General features: G+C 41.8%; 1 protein-coding gene across 1 annotated transcript in view; it reads left to right on the forward strand.

Moving 5' to 3' along the window:
- The first annotated feature begins 4,314 nt into the window (after nt 1-4,314).
- Nucleotides 4,315-17,665, forward strand: part of EPAS1 (endothelial PAS domain protein 1) — a 78,617-nt gene continuing 65,266 nt past the window's right edge. Inside the window, exon 1 of the mRNA XM_050316915.1 lies at nt 4,315-4,590. Coding sequence (XP_050172872.1) covers nt 4,565-4,590 — 26 coding nt within the window. The 5' untranslated portion in view covers nt 4,315-4,564. The remainder of the gene's footprint in view (nt 4,591-17,665) is intronic.

A 17,665-nucleotide genomic window follows, 5' to 3' on the forward strand; every position in this document is an offset into this window, starting at 1 on the left:
GTAACAGGGGCAGTGTTGTTATAAGTTGTTCTTAACATATGTTCTTGTGTAAGAGCAATATATGTGTCTTGTTTTATGTTCTTGTATAAGAATTCTCTCTCTAGAACGAAACTGTAGCAAGAGGCAAAGGAGCCTTTGGGATATGTGTGCTACCTGAGGTGCTGTTTCCTACTTGGCAAGCAAGTGGTGTCACCGTGGAGAAAGGGCACAGCTATTGACTTTGCAGAGGGTATATCTGTACTGAGACACAGGCACACACCTGTGATTATGAAAAAAGGCATGAGTGAGTGTAAGAGACTGGTTGCATAAGGAACAGTACTTTTTTCTTCTTTTTTTTTTTTTTTTTAAACCATAGTTTGGTCATTTTTTTATATTTCCGTCTGAGTACTCCCCACTTTCATTTGTGGACCTTTTGTGTTCTATCTAGCTTATAAATATCACTTTTCCCCTGCTAACAAATTAACCTGAAGTTTGATATTTTTCTGTCTTGTTTGCTATTCTGTGTAAAAAATGTTCTGTGACTATATCTTATTCTGATACGAGTAAGTGAAGAATTCTGTCTCCTTCCTTCAAAGGTTCAACTGCGTTGCAATAACAAGGCTCTACTTTCTCCCCTTCCCTTTCCCATAATGTCATTATTTGTTGTTACAAACACAAACTTTTTGCTTTTGCAGTATTGAGGAGCCAGAAAAAGAAAGAAAAGGAACAGGGATTATTAATGAATCTCAAACATTATGTCCCCTCAATAATCTGCTTTTAAGAGCTGCTTTTAATTTTAAAAATTCCTTCTCTGCAAAAGATTGGGTATTGCTCTTCTGCCTACTTCTGACTACTCTGGAGCATTAATTGCTGAGCAGTGTCAAACTTCTGTATGTTTTACTAATACTCTTCAGTCAGTACAGGTGCCAGTAGCATGCATACATAAAACAGAGTACTAGAAGTGCTTTCACTTCGCTGATGAAGGCTATGCGCATTCAAACTGGTGCAAGTGCTGATTTGTATGGCTGATTACATACATATGCATATCCTGAGAAAAAACAATGCAGCATAACTGGTCCTAAATCAGTGGTGTGTTTCAGAATAAGTGGCAGTAATCAAGAGCTTGCTTGCTTCTTGTTTGGGTGATGCGGTGTTCCTGCCCAGGAGCACTAGAAGGGTGAACTGCCCTGTGCAGATTTCCTAACTTGCCAATGTAGTTTAAACTTGAGGGTGGGTTGTGAAAGTTGCTCTCACACCACCGTTTTATTTTTGTAGGTCTTCTGCTTGTTTTTTCCCCGGAGCCTAGTCCAAATGCAGCTAACATAAACTAGTCTCCTATAGATTTGAAGGGCCCTTCAAGAACCCATCTTATATCCTGGCAGATGTTAGCGACTCTTTTCAAATACATCACCTGAAGATTGCTTTTGGGAAATGAAAAACTTTCTGTTCCTATAGTGTCTCTAGAATAATTCACATAGGAGCAATGTGGGTCATCTCCAAAATTTTCCAGAACAGAATGGGTAAGATAGAGCTGCTTGTATTTTCTCGGACCACCAAGAGTAATGAAGCCCCTATGAAAACTTTGGTGGGGTGAGGAAAAACAGGAGTTAACCCCTGCTAAGGTCAGCTCATGACATTTTCTGAGCACTTTTACCCCTTCCATCAGCTTTTTTCTGAGTTATACCTACTGAGCTAGGTGTAAAATGGTAAAACAGCAAATGTAAGATAAAATGTAAGGGGTAACATGGAAATATGAAATGAAAAAAGCCCTTAAAATGGCTATAGTAATTGAGAGGACAAACTGTGCTTACTATCAGTTCAAGGTTTTGCTTGGCTTTTCTGGCAGCTCTCGTCTCCTGTGGGTTTTGTAGAGTAAATGTGCTCACTAGTGGTGTGGCTTCTATGGAAGCTTCTGAGTAGTATAAGATTAGAGGAAGTCCACCTTAGGGTGGGTACTTCTGTCAGTAAATATTGACTGATCATAAAGGAAATCAAAGCAGTAATGAGGTGCATTTGAAAATAAAGTTATGTGATTTTTCTCCATTGCTCTCCAGCAAGCACAAAAGTTTCAACCTCTCTGCAGGTGCCATGGGATCCCTTATTGTCATAGAATGGTTCTAATAAAATGACAATGCTATTAAAAATATATTTAATCTTCCCCTCCCTGAGTAGTCAGGGAAAGAGAGGGAATTAACAACTAAAGTGAGCTCTAGAGGACAGGCCATTAATTTTCTTCATGGTCAAAGTGGGAAGCTCACTTGTAAGAAATAACACTATGGACAGCTTCAGGAACTGAAGTTGTGAGGGAGCTGTAAGAATCACTCAGCCTTGCTTCACCTTCCTCATGCAGCAGCAAGATTCGGGTTTTGCTGGGCACTGATCTCTGCAGAAGCCCACTAACCTGTCTGTGCAGAGGAGGACAGGACAGGTGTTGGCTCTTGACTGGCACTTAGATGTGAATTCTCCTGTTGTCAAAGCACCTTTAGGCTTTACTGGCTAAGAGAGCAAGAGATGTAGATTGTTAATCAACTACACTGTATCAATGTGGGCAGAGCCAACAGGAGTTAGGCCGATGAGCTAGACGTGAAATAATTGAAATTTACTGAGTGGTTTAGATTTAGTCAATTTGAATGCTTTTCTTGTCTGATTTTTGAAGGCAAGTTGTTTATCCAAGTGAAGTGCTTTAAGATACAGCAAGGACCATTGACATCAGCAGAGATCAATGGAGGATGAAGAGGTCTATTTAATCTAGGAAATGAGTGACTTGGCTCTTTGATCCTATTGCATTCTCTTATTCCCAGAAGGTTAAATTTAGGCCTGCATACACAAATTTTGTTTGACTAAGTTTACTTAGGTTTTAAATATTTGAGGGTTTCTTTTGTTTAGGTTCTCTTGTATAACAAGAAAAAAACCTAACTGTTACCACATAATTAGGCTGTTGCTGTGTAAGCATGTGTAGCTCTTTTCAGACTTGAGAGCAGAATACGCAAATTGAAACACAAATGCATTTCTTTGAACATTCATACTGTATAAAAGAGGGGAAAAAAAAAAAAGGAAAACTCCCTCTGACCCATTGTACACAAACTAGCCTGTGAAATGGCATAGGGAAATTGTTCAAATTTGAATTACCAAGAAATAAGTCTGGTTTGGCTCATGTTGCTTACAGTACTTCCATTACCCAGAAGTAAAGGAAATCTGGTGCAGCTTACTACAAAGGTGTGCATGCATTTTGGTTTGAGATGTAAAAATATAAGAAAACATGAGAATAAGACTGCAGTTTCTACTATGATGAAAGACAGGATCAGAAAAATTCTGGTAATCCCTTGTCTAGCAAGGTTAGTTGCTTTGGTGTAAAATAAACAGAAATCAAAGTGAGGGGTTTTTTTTATTGTTATTTACATTTATCTTAACTGCAGCAAGCCATAGCAGGTGCTAGCATGAGATGGGCTTTGGCGCTTGCCAGAGACTCGCTTCACTGTGTGTCAACACCAGAGTTCTACAAGTGCCTGAGTCGAAACATACAATATGACAGAGAAAATAAAATCGAAAAAACAGGGATAGGAAGGAAGTGCCATCAGGGAGGCAAAAGTGCAGCTCCCCCCCCACACCTCCTCTGCACATCCCTGTGCCCGCCGCCGCTGCCTCGCTCCCTTCTTTCCGTGCGCGACCGGGGCCGAGCCCGACCGGGGCAGGGCGGTCCTGCACGCCGGGGATGGCTTCCGGGCCTCTCCCGCAGCCCGCACAGTCCTTAAGGCTTTTATTTTCTAAATTTTAAGTTAAATTTATTTTTTTCAACACCCCCCTGCCTCGCACTGACCGGGGGGTGCTCCAGGGGCCGAAGGCGGGGCCACTCCCCGCTTGCGGGAGTAGCGCCCTGTGCCGGGGCAGCCCCGCAGCGGCTCCGCGCCGGCCGGGCAGGTGCCGCGGCAGCCCCCGGACCGCACGGGCGGGGAGACACCGGGCAGAAGACCTAAAAAAAAAAAAAAAAAAAAAAAAAAATAAAAAAAAGTTAAATAACTACAAAACATACTAAATAATTAAAAGTTAAATAACTAGAAGATAACTAGCAAAGCAGCGGCGAAGGGGACGGCGCCCGCTGCCCTCGGGCGGGCTCCCCGCGGTGCCGGCGGGGCGGGGGCGGCCCCGCTGACCCCCGGCCGGGCCGGTGCTGGGGGCGGGGAGGCCGGGGCGCCCCGCCGGCCCCCATTGGCGGGCGCGGCGGCGGTGGTGGGGCCGGGCCGTGCCGGGCCGGGTCCGGGGCGGAGGGGGCCGGCCCTGCCCCCGCGGCCGGCGGCGGCCCAAGGTTTAAAGTGAGAACTTTCTGCGGGCGGTGCCGAGCTGGAAAGCCCTGCCGCCGCGCCGCTCCTGCCCCGCAGCAGCAGCAGCCGCCGCTGTCGCCTCCCCCGGGCGGGCCGTACAATCCTCGGCAGTGTCCTGAGACTGTACACCCGCCTCGGGGGCGACCCGGCCGAATCGGATCCCCGACCCCCGCCCACCACTGCCCGCGGAGCCCCCGCGTCCCGCGGGCAGGTGCTGAGCGCGCCCCGGCCCGAGAGGCGGCGCAGGAGCCGGCACAGCCGCCGCGATGACAGCTGACAAGGAGAAGAAAAGGTGAGGGGCCGCGGGCGAGGCGCCGGGCTGCTCGGGCCGCTGCGTCCTCCTCCTCCTCTGGCTGCCCCCTCCGGCCGCGGGGCTCGCCGAGGGCGGCACTGCCGGGGGGACGGCGCGGCCTCGCCTCCCCCCCGCCGCGGCTCCTGTGCGAGGGCTCGACCCGGAGCCTTCGCGGGGACCGGCTGCGGCGGGAGCTGGTGTTGGTTCGCCCAGCCCGGGCGGGCAGAGGGGCAGTGGAGCAGCGCCGCGCCCCCGCGGGGCAGCCCGCGCTCCGTCCGGGCCCCGCCGAGCCGGGGAGCGCCAGCCCCGGGGAGCTGCTCCCGCCGGGCGGCACCGCGGACGGGCGGCACGTCCCGAGCGTCCCAGCCCGGCTGTGCCCGGCGGAGGCTGCGGGCAGGTGCACCTGGCAGGCAGGGCCAGCCTGCCGGTGCGGGGTGACTGTAGTTGGTGTGGCGCCATGGCAGGGCTCGGTATCAGCGGCGACTGAGTTATTAGGAAACTGGTTTTCTAGTTGAGGACGGGGGTTTTGAAGGTAGCAGCACCCTTAGCAAAACATGCTTCATAATTGACGTCGTGTGGATGTAACTGTGACAGGCTTTGTAAACACCGGTTGTATAAAGCTACTGCGTTTCGACACCTCCTCGCTCCAGCCCGAGACGCTGGACGCGGTGCGCGGAGGACTCGCATCTCCCTTGGTTCGTGGAGCGCCTCAGCTGTCAGCGGGTTTTCCCGCAGGGCCGAGAGCTCCAGGAGTGCCCAGCGCTTCGTCTGTCGCTGCCCTTCGAGAGGGATGTAAAGCTAGGCATTCCCAGACTGCCATAACGACCCTTCCAGAGGGAATCAAAATAACGCACTAGTGGGTTTGTACTTGCATTAAAGAGTGCGTTTTCCTCCTGGTTCTTCAGAATGACCGTCAAAATAAAACCCAACAATCCGTAACAGCGAAGTTATAAGTGGAGATTAAGTGAAGTATATACTTGTTGCTCCAAAGCTATAAACAATCCCCGTGGATGAGCGAGGGCGCTGAGATAGGGAAAGCTAAGCAAGTGAATAAAGGTCCATGAAGTCTCATACCAGCATATTTATTCAGTCTGTTTTATACAGCGGGAATGACTTTATTGTCAGCATAGGTTGCTGTTCCAGCTATAGATTCTGTTCATAAACTATGTGATTTGCAGACTAAGAATTTTATGTTGTTATGCGTTTTATCCAGTCGATGGTGCAGTAAACTTTAAACCCTGGTTTTTATTTTTATAGTAGCTCCTTTTTTACTGAGTCACTCTATGACAGTGTAATAGGGGAGTATAAATCATACATTTTCCATGTAGTTCTGTTTTCCTCAGTTAATCAAACTAATGTATTAAGGTTAAACAATTACCTCAAGTGTATTTTGTTCTAGGTATCAATCTTCTCTGCAGGGTATAAAAGGTATACATACATTTTCTGTCTTCTTGTGTTGAAAAAGAGAGTAAAAAATTCTAATACGGTGTGATGTAGTTATAAAAATGTGTTGTAGTTTATAAGGAATGATAAGAATGAAGTAGTGTACATATAGGAAATACACTGCATTCATTGTATCACCTCTTTTTAATGGGGCACTTTTAATCTCTTCAGTTTTAACCTCTCATTTTCAAGCACAGTGAGGGATCTAGCTCTGTGTAATCTTGCAGGACAGCACACTGAGGTGCTTTGTGGAAATACTCTAACGATACAACACAAACTTCACGGGACTGAAGTCTGAACCCTAATCCCGATCCTGTCAGTGATTTTAAATATTGTGACATTCAGTGACAGTTTTTCTGTTTCTCTAAGAAGTAGGCTAATTGTTATCTGGCTCATGGGATTGTTGCGTAAATTAGTGTTTGTGGAAGAACTGGGAGAGTGTCATATGAGGGATTTCAGATAGCTCGCTTGTGCCTCCCTGTCGTGTGCGTGTGGATGTCCCTAATGGGGACATACCCTATGCAGCCTACTGAAGCAAGATGTTTTTCTTAATTTTCCAGTACTATTATAGCATAGGTTTATTGCCTTGAGTTCAACAGTTATTGTATTATTTGGTTGATCTCTATCCAGATATGTGGCTAGGAACTCTTAGCCTGACTTGCTAATGGTATTTATAAATCAGTTTTACAGAGAAAAGGTGGTGGGGGTGTTATGGGTAATCTGGTTTACCAGATTTCCAGGCAACTCTGGAACATATGTTTAGAGGAGCAGTTCTCTTTACTGTTAAATAAATGCTCTATGGAAGATAATATTTGATTCTCTTAATGGTCCATTTAAGTTGAAGAGCATCCTCAGGTTCTCATTTGAAGCTCTGTTTGTCAATAGAAAAGAGCAGTTGCTTTATTTGAAATAAATGTTATAGCACTTTCAAGGCTGATTTCCCACATTTAGAGTTAGTCCAAGATACAGAGCTGAGATTAATGGATTATTCTTTTAACTTGTTTTTTAAAAAATCATTATCTACACAGTAATAAATACTTTCCTAGAATGCTTGCAATTAGAAACTGGGGAAAGGAGGGAAAAAAAAGGGTATAACACATTTTAGCAAATTAGTAAAAGCTAAGGAAGAAATATCTGTGATCACTGTGAAGTACAATGACAATTAGTACATAGGTCTCCGTGTAATTAGAGCAGTCTTGTAGAATATCTTGGTGTGCTTTTTAATTATTTAGTCATCATATTTTTTTAATTACTTGCAATATATAGTTATTTTGTTAGGAAAGGATGGTATGTTAAACTAACTGTTCTGGATGGACAACAGTGTATGTTTGAGATTTGAAACCAGGCTCGGAACAAGTTAAGTACTACTAACAAGGATGCGTCATTTGGCTTCACCTTTTCAGTTGTTTTGTTACTTGGGGATTTCAGTGCTTGTTTTCCAGTTGTATGAAAAATGAACCAGTTTTGCAGCTCAAGGTGTTTCTGTGCTAGTGGCCCCCATACAGTACTGTTTTGTGACCCTAACTATGTAATGTTATATTAATGTGTCTAAGGTCTTCTGGTCCAGATAGTAAAGAAACAGGATTGCTCCCAGTTATTGTCTACGTAATTGACTGCTTTCAATTACCCTTTCACTTCGGGCTTTATTTGATGTAGAGGCCCTCTAATGAGACACTTTGTGCCTCAATTTTCACTGACCTTTTCCTTCAGGAGAGTAGTTCTGCCAAGCTGAGGTCACTCTTGGCCGTTCCTCCTCAGGATGAGGAAACCCTCCTGATGGTACAACTCTCCAGAGCTCAGGTAGTAGTTTGCTCTTAATGGATGTAATCTGGATGCCAGGAAATGGGAGCATTTGGATGTGTCGAGGTGTTAAACTGAAGATTTCAGGAAATGTACAGTCTTAGTTTTATTCTACCTAGTGTATTTTCTGTTTTAACATATGTCCCCTATTGCCAGGTATACTACCTGTTGCCTGTTATTCTGTGACAGTGGTGGAATAGATGATCTCATCCATTCTCTTGCCAATATATGTTGTTCCTTATACTCTTGTAAACCTCACTTTATGTATTTCAGCTTATACTTATCGAGCTTTGAACACTTTCCTTTGCAGACTTTTTCATAGATTACTCAACTTCATAAAAAAATTGTTGAAGTTTTGTTATTGCTCAACATCTCCCCAATAATAGCCCACATATTTAATTTATTTTTGTTTGCTTCTATGTTAATATCTGCCCCTGCAGTTTTTCTTATTTGGAGTTATCAAAAGGAGCTGTAATCTCCTGAATTCCTGGTGACCAATCTGTTGAAATTGGCTGTATAACACATGCTTATGGCATGTTAACAATAAGCAATTTCGTCTTAATGTTTCAACACTGCAAATACAGACACTTCATTGCTTGCAGGTCATCTTGAATGATCCTGACCAATCATATTCATCATACTTTGACTTCTGCATTCACTACCCTTTCTGCATTTCTACAGATGTGGAAAGAGCTTTTCTACCAGAGGGTGGCCCAAGGATACACAAATGAGGAATGTCAGGCTATGTTCCTGCCCCGATGTTTCCCTTTGCCTGCAATGGCGTGTAGCAGAGCTTGGGCTGTGCTCTGACTTGGCAACCTGGCCTGCTTGTGAACACTTGATTCCTCCTGCCCAGGTCCTGTGACTTGATCTCTGTAGGATCAAAGCATTTGAGCTTAATATTTGAGTGTAATGAAGGCTGAATGGATTTTGCTGTGGAAATTGTGTGCAGTGTGAGTGCCTCTCAGTGTGTACCATCCTCCCAAAGTTCCTGAGGATTTGTGCTTTGTTAGGGTGCTCCAGGGGCTTGCTCTGCTCGTGTTCAGCACCTAGAGATGGATTAAAAATCCATCACCCCTTGGAATACAGAACCTTTCTGTGTCATGTCCCTTTCTCTTCATCTTCTAATATTAGTCATCTTCTGTCATGTTTATCTTGTGTGGGTTATTGGGAATGTCTTGCATATTGGAGGTACTCTACTAACATGATTTTTTTTGTTTATACTGCAAAATTCAAGGGACTCATCATGAGTGTCAAAAATGCATCCTTCTGTCTTTCTATAATATTTTTTACTATGATGGATTCATAAATATTAAGTATTTTAGTTGTCAGGTTCCAAGCAGGGAGCTGCTGCTAGGTGCGGTGGGGGAAGAAAACTTCAAGCATTGAACTTTTTGCTATTATTTTCAAATGGTATTTTTTGAAAACTGAGAAATAGGATAAACAGTAGAGTAAGGAAATGAGCACTACAAAGGCACATTGTATTTAAAAATAATTTAGATGCATGGAATGGATTTATTCCTCTAAAGCTATTTGTGAAATGCTATTGTGTTAACTACTCCAATATTCCTATTCAGTGGCATATATATCTTATTAGTTGTAAATATTTTTATTCTTAGTAGCTGGCAGAAGGTCGAGAGAACACTTCTCTTAAGTTAAGAGAAAGTGCAAGTATGGATATTATGCAGCTGGCAGGGTTTTTTCTCATTTATCATTCTTGTGCTCCATTTGCTTAAAAGGCAATATAATAAAGGCTGAGGATAAAATCTTGACTGCTTATTTGAGAAAGAATAATTTCTTTCTAAAATTTACAGAGCTGCTTTTCATGAAGACTCCTGAAGTATGTAAAATGGGAAACTATTTTACTGTACATTTGGAAATTAGCTTAATGAAGTACAATAGGCCAATTGACTGATAAATAGTGTTCCCAAGTAACTCATTTAATTATGCTCTTTATTTCTTGAGCTCAAATCTAATTATGATTTTGGTTCTTTCCTCTGTGACTTTATTTAGGTCTAGAAAATTTAGCTGAAACAAAATCTGCCATAATAAATTCTGATTAAATGGACATATTTAGGCCTGAAAACAGTTAGACTTTTAATTTAATTTACCTGACTGTTATTACAAAAAGTTTGGAGTTGGATAGCATCTCCATTATGCTTCTCTGTCCATTGCATTGCATGATGCAGCAAATACTCAATATTCTATTCTATAGAAACTCATCAAATGTGTTGCCAGATCAGAAGCAAAGTTGCTTTAGTTGAATTTCTATGTCTGATCTTCATTCGAAGATGTACCCTGGTCTTGACCCTTCCTCTGTGCGCTAATATGTGGAATCAGCAAGTTTCTTTGATTTAGGGGAATGTTTAGGGTGTTGCCTCCAAGAAGATTGTCTGAAAAATTCAGAAACTTTACACATGCTTTATGTTAGCCTGTGGGTGCACGATTAATACTGGCTTATTACAGCTTTATGAAAAAGTTCTGTGCATCTGGGCAGGAGGAAAAAACACTTTGTTATTTTGTTCCTGCTTTCAAGTGGGACAAAACCAGGATAATACAGCTCCTTAGTGGTTTTCATTCCTAATACAAATATGTGGAACCATTCCCCAAGCTTCTTCATTCTGCTGTGTATGTATTTAGACAGTGATTTGCTTTCAAGCAAACATTAAGCAGCATATGTTTTAATCTCAAGTATTTATGGAGTATCCACGGGACCAAACTGTTTTCCAAAGAGAATTCAACAAGTTATTGGTGTTTCCAACAAGAAATGTGTCTCAAACTGCATCTTTACTTTAGCCTGGCTATTCCTCCGGTCCTTAGTTTTTGAGGCATGTCCCTAAATCCCAGCTGTGACCTGCATGAATGAAACCTCCAGGCCAGAATTTGGACAGACTCTAAAGCAGGATTGTGATGGAGAGAACAACCAGACTATGACCATTTATGGGATTTGGCTGGGATTTGTTTGCTTGGTTTTTTACTGTATAATCAGTAAGTTTAACAGTCATTGTCCTGCCATGATCTTAAGATAACTCGAAGCAACAAATACATCTCCTCAGCTATTTTTGCCCAACTAGGTGTAGTGGTGATTAGGTCACCATTTTCTCTATAAAAGAGTGCTTATTTTGCAGTGTACCAAAATAAAGGTAAGCTTAACAGAATGATGATTCTTCCACAAGTATCTGCTTCAGACCCTCAGATCTGTAAAACGACTGATGTATTTATGAAAAAGGTGGTGGGCAGGTGATGGTATTTCTTATTTATCTGGGCTTACTTACCTTAAGTTTCTTTGAATTAAAAAAACCCCTGCTTTCTGCAGTGCCCATAACCAGTTTAAGTTTTGGATATCTTGTTGCATTTGGCCTGGAGGCTGTCCCTGGAAGCTGTAGCCATAGCCACAGCTGTGGGAGATATGGAGAGGTGAATGCCCGGCCTTAGGACCAGTGGGTTGTCTTACTCTTTTTTTTTTTATCCCTATAGAAAAGTCATGAGTGCAGAGTGCACTCTATTGCTTGCCTCATTTCCCCCCCCACACCTCCAAAATTAGTCATGCCCTGTTGCTTTCCTCTCCTTCCTTGCATCCCAGGCAGAACAGAAGGCTGAAGCACTGCAACATCTCTTTATGTCTGAATATGAAATACTGTGTGTTCAACTACTTCTACAATTAACAATACTTTTACAGTAACATTTTGGAGCTAGAGGAGTGTGAGCAGTCTCTTTCTGTCTCAGGAAATTGTGTTATCTAAGGAAAAGCTAAAATTAGAAGTGATATGGGGATGGTTGTGCGTGGTGGGTTTGTTTTTTTTGTGTGTGTGTGTGTTTTTTTGTTTTGGTTTGTTTTTTTGTTTTGTTTGGTTGGTTTGGTTGGTTTTTGGTTTTGGTTGTTTGGTTTTTGGTTTGTTTGTTTGTTTCGGATTTTTTTGTTTGAGTTTTGGTTGTTTTTTGGTTTTTTGTAACGGAGGAGCTCTTCTAATGGATGAATCATATGGGTGTGACTTATGGCACTTGATAGTCTGTCTCAAGGTATATGTGCAGTAAGATTACCAGGATCATTTAGAAACTATTTGGAACTACTGAAAAGTGAACTTAATCTATTGTAAATATTTGTTACTCATTACCTAATATATCAAAATACATTTGGTTAGAGTTAGGCAAATGAAGGTAAGATATAAGGTGCAAGTTTTGAACAATGCGTTACTGAGCTGCAGATGCAGTTGGTGGACTGAATATTTTCTGTAAAAATAAATATTTTCCTGGAAAATAATTTTCCAGAGCACAAGGAAACAAGAGCTAGTGTTCTAGTTTTAGCTAAACTGCTAAAATGAAGGGATTTGATTGAGAAATTGTCAAGACATTTGGAGACTGCTGAAACATTTTAGATTTGGATTCATTTTTATATGCTTTCCTGTGTTGCACTACATTGTTAATTGAAAACCAGATGTTTTAAAATTCATTTGGATGAGACTTAAGTAATGATTAGTCTCTTTTTAATGTAAAGATTTTTTTCTTTCTTTCTTTCTTTTCTGATGTTTGACTCAAATGGGCTTTTTTCCAGATCTTTGTTTTATTGAAATTCACAAGATACATGGTGGCTTGACCTCAGTCAAGTTCCTGTCTTCCTTTCAGGAGAAATCTTCAAGTTTATCTGCTAAACCAAGATATTAGGTATTCCTTTTACACTAGTCATGAGGGCCTCATCACTTGAGACCTTGAACTCAAAGGAATCACAGTCTTTCAAGAACTGCAATTGCTTAAACAAGTTACCAGGTCTGATGAAGATACTTAGTTGTCTTTGGATTGGGTTAGGCAGAAGTGTGGCTCTGCTTTGGTTTTGTGAACAGCTCTTTGAATCATAGAATCATAGAATTGAAGATAGTAGTATAATTGAAAACATAGCTCCATAACCCCTGGCCCACCTCACTGGCTCCTGATATGACAAACAAGAAACACAAAATATGGGAGAGATGAAAACAGCGTGTTGCAGAATTTCTAAGTTGTCCTCAAAATACATATTCTTGAAAACCTGCCTATGAATGGTGAGAGAGAGAAATGTTTACCTTTCCCAGGAAAGCTATTGCTTTAAGTAACAGATATAATAATATCTTGAAATATAGTTATCCCAAGTGATGTTCACCTTCGGTCCAGCGCATGTGGGTTTTTTAGGTAGTTAGCTGCTGAATCCGTCATATATATATATATATAGGATGTATAAGTTAGAACACAGAGGATGGTTTGCTGAACGACTTCAGTTTAAGAAGCAAATACAATGGCCTGAATAGGTTGTATGAAATCTTAAAAATGGACCCTATTGTTCTTCCCTTCTTAAAAGGGAAAACTGGTGCTAATTTAGTGTCAGAAGCTTTACGAACTTCTTTTTAATCTACATGGGAAAAATCCATTAAGAGCTGATAATTTTGATGCAAGTTGTGTAATGGTGTTCAAAAGTTACTGTATGGTATTTTTCCTTTAAGATATATTCATGTGCTTGTAAGATAAATATTTGCTTAGGTTACAAGCTTGAAGGAAGTATGAAGTGGGATGGTTATTAGGCAGGTTTTATAAAGGTGGTGGAAGTATGTTTTAAAGAACATTCCTTGTATTTTGTTTCACCATTAGCATATCTACGGTATTTATTACCATAAAAAGGTGCTTTAACTCTTGGTATCACAGCTGTAGTCGTTTGCACTTGCATTTGTGTGATAAACTACAAAGCAACCCTATTCAGCCATTGTGTTTGGGATGTTCTGGTGTTGGTCTATAAGGCCTGTGTCTTCTTTCACAATAGAATCACCCTCTCTGCCAGTAAATTCTTGGTGTTATTGGGTATTTGTTGTCTCAATACTTCAAAGATCTTTGTGACATTTAAAAACCACCCTGCTCTGTATATCTACATTTGTAAATGGAGATCCGCTGCCAGGAATGTGCCAAGCTTTTAGTTGTCTGTACAATTTACGTCCAAAACTTGTTGCAAATACCAGAGTATCTTCTGAGATTATATGTCTTGTTGTGCCTGGTTAGATTTTTGTATGACATTATGATGAAATAACATACTCAGCAGCTGATGGCAGTGACTGTATCTTTAGACTCTTAGGTATTTATGGAGGGTATTGAGTTAAAGCTGATGAGAAGTTTAGAATGAAAATGGTTTTGGAATGACCTGTGGAATGTCAGCATCATACATGGATGTGTGAGAAGAAATTCAGAATTAAGTGGCTTTATCATGCCAAGACTCCTTAGGCAGTATTTCTCTGGAATACAAGCCCAGTTTATAGCTGTACTCCACGGTCTTTTTTTTTTTTTTTTTTTTTTAAGGTCTCAGTTGCCTTAAGTGTGTTTCAAAACCTGTGACAGAAGGTTGGACATTGGTGAAAATGCTCACGGTATTTTTCCTGTAGAGCTTCTTCTAGATAATTTCTTCAAGGAAAGCTGCATTTATCTAATTCAAAAGGGAGAGAGCCTTTGGGAAAGAGTGAGCATTTTGGAATAACCTGTGGATGTTGCCTTCACGTGAAGGGAAGAGCTGTCTTTGAAGGGCTTTGCTTACTGCTGGCTTTTATCTGTCCCCAGATTTTCCCATTCCTCCTCTGTTGCAAAGGAAATCCATGACAAATGTGGCTCTTGGTTTACTTCTTCCAGTTATCCCCATATTGACCTAGAAGACTCATTTCCCGTTGTCCTTTAAGCTGACTCATGTATTTCAGAGAATGAAGAGTTGGAATATGCCAGTTCTTGCACTTGAGATGGGTAACCTTTGCTTGCAGAGGAGGAAACCAACACCCCATCTAGCCAAGACAGATCATGATGCTTGGTCTTAACAAAATAGTATTACTTACACTTTTAAGGAAAGGCAGATGTTTGGGGGGCGTTGACCCCCTTTATTGCTTAATGCAGCACTTTTATGTGAGTGATTAGGAGGAAGATTTCTTGTTTGACTGAGGGAACACAGCTTGGTTCAGTTGCGGGTGGGCTGTCTTTGTGCTGCAGCTGTAAGATTATCAGTTAGTGTTAATATATCTAGTTCTTGGTTTTTCCCCTGTAAATGATTTGAAGGATTTGTTTATTGCCATTACTAATCAGAGGAACATTTTTATGGTCACATCCTTTCTGTGCTCAAGTTTTCTTAACGCTTCTACTGGCTTTTACGTAACAGCAAAGCCTTATTTATGTTCCCAGTGATTCACAAAAGGGGACTATCCCGTTCGCTTAGGCATGTGCTGGCTTGAAAATGAAATAGAAGCAAGTGCAGATATCTTGAGGGAAACATAATGCTGCTGTTTTGAAACAGACATTATTTCTCATTTAAGAAAAACCAACCCCCCAACCCTACTTTTGTTTGTCAACTGCACGACTGGCCTGAACAAAGCCTCTCTGGCATGAGGACCTGGGCCAAAATGCAGTGAAGCTGAATAAAATCATGTTTTGGATTCTGTCTCTTGAGCTTGTTCGCCACTCTCAGTAGAGCTGGCTGTGAAAACTGTGTCTGGTTACTGACCTAGCTGCTGAACAGCAGCTTCAGCAAGTGGCCTCTGCAGTTACTTCTTCTGTCTCCTTTCCCCTCTGCACACACTCTGAAAGCCCTTCTTGATTGACCCAGCTCTTTGTCCTGCTGGGTGCTTGGGACATTGGGTTGGTAGTGGAGCCTGGACAGTGTGACTGATTGCTGTAGTTATCCTCGACCCTCAGTCTGGAAAACTGGGATGGCAGTATATCCTTCCTTCCACCGTTTGTCTGTCTTATTTATTTAAAATGGACTGTAAACTTTTTTAAGTAGGGACTTTCTATGCCTAACACAATGCTGTAGATGTGTTGGTAAGAAGCTTGTGTGATAAACCTAACTTGAAAATACTGTAACAGGGGGTTGTCAAGTGGAAGGAGTTTGGTTATCTCTCACTCTTATATTGCCTGGTTAATTGCTTTCTTTGCTGCACTGCTCCATATTATTCCTCAATGTGTAGGTTACACCCATGTCCTGATGGGTGACCTACGCCTTCGCTTGCTTCACCTTTGAATTTGTCCCTCCTGTCATATAAGATCCGTGTGCAATTTAGACGCCCCAAGCAATTGAGGACATGGGGTGGTGTTGGCGGCAGTGGCGGCGGGGGATTGCAACACCCTGAAAGCAGCTGGGAGATGATAAAACCTCTTATTCTTTCAGATTTCATCACAGAGCAGGCAGGTGAGCAACCCACAGGGCAATAAGAATGAAAAGAAGGATTTGACTGTCACACCAAAACCAGTCTTTTCTGCAGATAGGGAGTTCATCGAGGCAATCATTGGCTCTCAGTTTCTTTAAACTGAGAGCTGTAACAAAGTAAAGTGGTGCTGACACGTGGGGTTCATGTGACATCGGTGTAGAGGTCAGCATACACAACCTCCTTCACACAGACTACATGGACTGCAGCCTGTGAGTCTTCATTCAGTTAAGGCTTCTCCTGGATATGACTAGCAGGGCTGACCTGAAGATGGAGCAGGCAACACTCTTCAGTGTAAAGAAGAAACACTGAGAAAACCCTAACATTTTATACCTAAACCTTTATTGGCAGCTTTGCATACTGTATGCATAGGTCCTGAAGAAGATAATGCAAGAATCTGTGTTAGCTGTATAGCACCCCTTCTTTCCCTTTGCCTGACAAATCTTACGACAGCATCTCCTGCCCCCCAAACCTAAATGTCTCTGTAAATACGGTGTAGCTAAATTTTAGCTTCTTTAAGGGCAAGTATGAAGCAATGAACCACAGTGACCACCACCATTGCTTTCTGATACTTTAAAAAAAATTCATTTTAAAGGAGGCAAATGAAAGCCAATGGTACTCACTCAAAAAGTAGGTGACTTTTCAGTGCTCTTTCAGCCTGGGGAATAAAGTGAGCAGGGAGCAAAGTCTGCATTGCAGGTCACGGTAAGGACTTTGGGTGCAGTGATGGCTAATGTGGAGCAGAGGTCTACCTAAAGGTGGGGCTGAAAGAGGAAGAGTGCCTGCTGCCTGACCTGTTAAAACCTTTACGAAGAAATTGTGCCAGTGTGAAGTCATTATAGAGCATTCCTTTGGAGGGAGTCATGTGATGAATACACTGCAAATATAAAATGATTTCATGTTGTATTACATTTTGAGTAGGTTACAGCTGTGGAATGAGCTTCCTGAGTCATTACCGAGTCAATTTGTGTGTTGACCTGTGTGCTCCTGTTGGGTGGGTTTCTTTGTTTCTGTTTGTACCTTACATAACAGATATGTTATATATATAGAAAATGTATAAAAAATTATATGTATAAAAGCTCTGGCTTTTGTACCAAAAAACCCTCCAGTTTCATAATGTCTAGAACTTTTATCAAAATGAGATTCAGTTTCTGCCTGAGACCTCTGGGTACTGCTTTGTGAAAATACCTTTGAGGAAATTATGATGTTAGCTGTGTGTGGTATGAACCTTTATCCTCTTAAAAGGGAGTTTCATGATGGTTTCACCTGGGTTCTACTTCTCTTAGCTGGCAGATTAAGTAAATGAAATGGTCAAACAGTAAGGTATGAAGAAAGCAGAACAAGCATCTGTTCTTATACTCTTACTTGTATAGGAAGTCAGTTCTGATTCACAGTTGTAAGAAGGAAATATTTGGTGGGCAAATCTATTTCAGTGCACTCTGTTTTGAAAGTATTTAGTTTGCTCCCGTACTAGGAGATGTTTTAGGACATACAGTGAAGCAGTGGAATATGAAATCACTGTATTGAAGGAAAATAAAGAGGCCTCAATTTACAGATATACTTGCTATTGAGAGTCAAAACATCTCCCCCTCCCCTCTGGAGGAAATAAATACTTTACTGCTTGTGATGGTAGGTATATTATA

This window comes from Myiozetetes cayanensis, unplaced genomic scaffold (genome assembly GCF_022539395.1).
Source record: "Myiozetetes cayanensis isolate MyiCay16 unplaced genomic scaffold, myiCay2020 scf2-11, whole genome shotgun sequence".
Classification (NCBI taxonomy): domain Eukaryota; kingdom Metazoa; phylum Chordata; class Aves; order Passeriformes; family Tyrannidae; genus Myiozetetes; species Myiozetetes cayanensis.